Below are 5,516 nucleotides of genomic sequence, written 5' to 3'. Positions count from 1 at the left end.
TTATTATTTGCATGAATATTTTTCTCAATAAATTTTAAAAAATATATGATAAAATGAATCTATCAAATTAAAATACTCTTTCAAATTAAAAAAGATCCATTTGGAAAAAGCCAAATCCATATAATAACCCCATGTCAATTTTGCGAATATGTGATCTCAGACTATTTATTATGGCTTGTTTTAGGATGTTGGCTTTTAATCACTTTTTTTTTAGTTTATAGTAAAAATTAAAAGTTAGTTTTTTTGACTTTTTTTTTCATTTGAGAATGTGGTTTTTAGTGAAGGGTGAAATTATAATTTTACCTTTCATAGGTCAAAATGTGTTATATAGGTGAAGTTGTAATATTTTAAACTAAATGGGGATAGTTTGATCATTTTATTATGATTTAATATCATAAACAAATATTAATCAAAAAGTCAAAAGTAATTTTTTTTCAACTTTTTAAATTATTTATCTAAAAAAATTAAAAACTTGATTAAAAATTAAAAAATTATTTTTTACCATCTTTCCAAAAAGAAGCCTACGTAGTTTAAAAGTCCACACAAGCACTGAATCGGACCATTCGCATCACAACAACACACCCTCACCAAAACTAGTGCCCAAACAATGTCCCCTGTTCTCCTCCTCCTATTCCTCTTCTTCCTCCTCCTCACCGGCACAGCCACCGCAAAGCCGGCAGTTCTCCGGCGTGGTTTTTACACACAGACATGTCCGGAAGCTGAATTCATAGTCCGAAACACAATCAAAGAGGCCATGGTTAGAGAAGCCAGAAACGCAGCCTCTGTCATGCGCTTGCAATTCCACGATTGCTTCGTCAATGTAAAGTTTATGAACCTCCATTTCCATTCCTTTTCTCAAAAAATTGAGATTGGCCTTTGATGATTTTAATGAATATTGTTGTTATTTATTATTGTAGGGGTGTGATGCTTCGTTGTTGCTAGATGATACGCCCAACATTCTCGGAGAAAAGCTGGCTCTGTCAAATATAAATTCGCTAAGATCGTATGAAGTTATTGATGAAGCCAAGCATGTATTGGAGCAAATCTGTCCTGGAGTTGTTTCTTGTGCAGATATCATTATCATGGCCTCTAGAGATGCCGTTGCTCTGGTAACTATATAATCATCCAATCTTCTTTCTTTTTTAATGTGTCAAAGGGTTGGTTTGGTCCGAAGGTTTGAGTTGGGTTAGGGTTATTTTAGTTAAAAAATATAAAATAGATTTTTTAACCAAATAAGATAAATATCATATTCAAATTATAATCATTTTATTTTTTCTCTTATAAAAGTCAAAAAAATCAAAAGTTTAACGCAAACGAGACTTTTTAACTCTTGACTAAAATAGTCAAAAAAAACTAACCTATATCCCAAATGAAAGTAAAAGCAAATGAGAATGGTTGAGAGCACTAAATAAGAACTAAATAGGGAGCTCTACGGGAAATTCTAATGAGCTGGCTTCCCCAATGATTTGATAATTGTCCTTCTTTTTTTTTTTTTTTTTTTTTTTTTTTTTTTTTTTTTTTGTAATTCTAGCTCATTAAAACTGTTAGTGCTCTTGTTTTTAAGGGTTGGTTTGGAGTGTCTTAAAAAAGTGTATTTTTTGTCTTTTTACGAAAAGATGTACAGAAAAATAGAGAGGCGATGTGATGAAAAAAAGATAAAAAGATAGATTATATAGTTCATGCCAAACCAACCCTAAAACTCTCAATCAACTCTCAAAATAAATTTACGCATGAACTTGCCCTTTCATACTTATCCCTACCTATTTTCTATGTTTTTCTATTTTTATTATATTATATAAAGTGTATTCAACAGTGATGTATGAATATAAAAGGTATACAAAAAATATACAATAAAGAATGAGATGATAGATATATGTTTATTTATTTCAAATTAAAGGGTTCATTGATGTGATTAATAATTTTTAAAATACCAGTATTATATTATTTTTGTGAGATTTTTTATATAAAGTTTTTTATTTAAATTATCCATGTATAACTGTATGAGATTTTAATTTTAAATTTTAATGATAATTTTTTCAATTTTTTTTCTTTCTATTATTTCCTAGCACACCTATCATCATGCGTGCACACAACAACCTCGTACACAGTTAAATCATACCAAAATAAATGGTAATTGTGGTCCCATCGTACTGAAATACTTTTTGAAAAATGCGCTAGATAAGGGCATTTCTTGCCACTGCCGTAAGGGTGCAAAGAGGATTGTACTTGAATTGAAAAAAGAAAAAAGAAAAAAGAAAAAAAAAAAGCTAAGAGTATTGTACAAAATATTATTTAGGACTATTTTAGGGAGTGAATAACTTTTAACCTACTTTTATCTTTTACAAAAAAAATTAAAAAATAATTTTTAATTATCTTTTTAAAACACTTCTTAATTTGTTAAAATCATGTTAATTCATATTTATTTGTAATGTACGTTATTCGTGGGAAGAAAATTCAGTGTTGGGGTCTTATTCTTCCTTTTTGGTTGGTCAGATATCCTATTTACTATTGATGTTTGGTTTTATTTTTAGTTTATCAATGAAGGTTTTATTTGAAATAAAAAAAAAACACATGGATTTATCATTATTCTATCACTATTAGATTGTTATCACCAGATTTTCTGGCTGAAAATCCTTACTTTGCCTTAAAATATTCCTCCAAAGCGGTTTTATCTATTACAATGAAAGCGATGTCTGGTCTACATTATTCGGTGGTTCTTATCTTGGTAGTATTATGGAGTCCATTTGGAGCTGGAAAAAAGTTAAATTTTAACTTTTTATTTATTTTAAGTCAAATTATTTTTTACATAATTTATTTATAGAAAACAAAAAAATTAAAAAATTAACTTTTTACTAACTTCTCAAAACACCCCTACATTCTCTCTTTATTATGGAGCCATCTAAAATCTAGATAGAAAGGAATTATTTGGATTTGTAAAGCTTATTATGAGTTATGCTTTGATAATTCGAATCATTCATTTTATTGGACACATTATAATATTTCGTTCATAAAAAAATTAAGTCAATTCGATAATTGTAACTTATTCAATTTATCATATTTTTCACTAAAAAAATAGACGACAATTATATTTTTTAAAAAATAACTATATATTTTTTTGATAACAAAAACAATAAATTGAACAAGTTATCAATTTAATTTTTTTATAAATAAAATATATGAAATAAACGAGACCTGTTAACCTCCCATCTAAATTAGAGAATCACCCTTCCTTTATTAAATAGTATATTATATATTTTAGAAAGATGCTATTGTACATGCCTAAAAAAGATGTACCTTGAAAATTTTAGCCTCAATAATTTATTTACTTTCATCATTTTGAATCATAATTACTCTCGAATTAGTTAATAATAAAAAGACACTTCCGAAGTCTCGTAATCAAAATTATTTAGGCCCATAACCAACCACTAGAAACTTTCTTCACCCGAGTTCATAATATAGTACGTATATTTCAAAGATATCATAAATTTAATTATATCAGTCATAACTTATATATTTTATTGAAAGGTTATAGATTCGAGTCTCTCCTCTCCAATAATAAATAAAAAAATAAATAAAAATAAAAAAATCAACATCATGATTTGATAAGTGTAATTCATTCACAACGTATGTAAAGAGTGGGATCGTATGTAATTTATAGGAAAGAGACTCATTTTTGTAAATTTGTAAAGGAGCCGTATGTCAATGATTTTTTTTATTTTTTTTTGACTATTTTAGCTTGAAACTTTTTTAATTATTTGGTTTTCTTGTTTGGATTTTTTGACTTTTTATCTTTGAAATGGCAATTTTTTTTTATTTTTATAATCATTTTGTGATTTTTTAGCCAAAAATGACAAGCAAGCACTAGTTCATTTTGCCATGCATTATGAGTAATGTTCTAGCACTTTAGTATTACCCCCCAAGTGATTAGCAATACTATACTAAGGCCTCATTTGACAAGTAACTGTTTTAGTTTAAAAAATAAAAAGTTACTAAAAAAATTAAAAAGTCAACAACTTATACCAAAAAGTCAAAGATTCTCTTTTCTTTTTACTTTTTGCATATCTTTTCGTAAAAAATTAAAAAATATCCCAAACATACTAATTTTTTTACCTCATATTTTAATCAAAAAATCAAAAAATTACTAAAATAACCTGTTTCCAACCGAGTCCTAACTACATGGTCTCTTTCTCTCTCAAATTTGTCTCAATTTAGAGTGGAGGACCCCATTGGGAAGTGAAGTTAGGAAGGAAAGACAGCTTAACAGCAAGCCAAGAAGACTCAAACAACATCATGCCAAGCCCGAGAGCCAACACAACCTCCCTTATTGATCTCTTCAGGAAATTCAACCTCTCCATCAAAGATCTTGTGGCCCTTTCTGGGTCTCATTCCATCGGCAAAGCTCGGTGCTTCTCTGTCGTCTTTCGGCTGTACAACCAATCCGGTACAGGCCATCCTGACCCTACCATCGATCCCAATTTCCGAGAAAAGATGGACAAGCTTTGTCCACTTGGTGGGGACGGAAATGTCACAGGAGACTTGGATGCAACACGGGAAACATTTGATAACCAATACTTCAAGGACTTGGTCAATGGCCGAGGATTTCTGAATTCTGATCAAACTTTGTTTGTGTTTGCGCAAACTAGAGAATATGTGAGGCAGTTTAGTCTCAATCAAAATGAATTCTTCAAGGCATTCGTTGAAGGAATGATTAAACTGGGTGACTTGCAATCAGGGAGGCCGGGAGAGATTAGAAGGAACTGCAGGGTGGTTAATTGGCAGCCCGTGGAAATATTGTTGGAGGAATGAAGGGAGAGGGAACATTGTGTTATTAGAGCCATTGGTTGGTTGAATAATAAAAGCAATGATGAGAAAATTGGTGTTAAACTAATATATGAATTTGAATCAGTAATAGTGAGACTGTTACTTAGTCCTAAGTTCATAATCTGGATGGGTTTGTTTGGATTCTAAGAAAGATTTAAGTAGAGGTCAACATCACAGCACAGTTCTCTGAATTCTGAATTTCATTGATCTGTCTCAAGCTTATTATTTGCGGCTAGTTTGGGAATGTTCTTCTGAGTGAAAACAATAGTTGCAGCTCTGGACAGGAAAGTGATGGTAAACTCTAGAATTCAATTGTCAATAGTCCTCTGATTTGTAACCATAACCACAAAATGTAATTTTGTTATTTAGCAGTTAAAATATCACTGCTAGCGATCTATATGCTTTATGATGCTTATCATGTAGAAATGCGAATGCAATGTGTTATGATAAGCCTTTAAACCACTCAGCCAAGATATATTGTAATTCATATTCAAAAAAACGAAAAAAGAAAAAAAAAGAAGAAGACAGATTGTAATTTTGTTCTGCTGAATTTACTTTAGAGATCAAAAGGGAGAAATGATAGCAAACACCTGAAAAGTTAGTTGAACGTATAATTTCATCAACAATTCAACTAAAGCACAGTAAACTCTTGGAATTGCATGACACGGTGGTATGTAATCAACCGATCATGCATA

General features: G+C 30.1%; 1 protein-coding gene across 1 annotated transcript; it reads left to right on the top strand.

The window, feature by feature from the left end:
- Positions 1-562: 562 nt before the first annotated feature.
- LOC114315515 (peroxidase 17) lies at positions 563-5,247 on the top strand. The gene is made up of 3 exons (XM_028262124.2): positions 563-820; positions 918-1,109; positions 4,213-5,247. Exons 1-3 carry the CDS (start codon positions 608-610, stop codon positions 4,804-4,806), a joined length of 999 nt encoding a protein of 332 aa, XP_028117925.2. The 5' UTR covers positions 563-607; the 3' UTR covers positions 4,807-5,247.
- Positions 5,248-5,516: the final 269 nt, after the last annotated feature.

The sequence above is a fragment of the Camellia sinensis genome, chromosome 1, assembly GCF_055761805.1.
Source record: "Camellia sinensis isolate YWXY chromosome 1, ASM5576180v1, whole genome shotgun sequence".
Lineage (NCBI taxonomy): Eukaryota > Viridiplantae > Streptophyta > Magnoliopsida > Ericales > Theaceae > Camellia > Camellia sinensis.
This window is presented reverse-complemented; position numbering and strand designations above follow the sequence as displayed.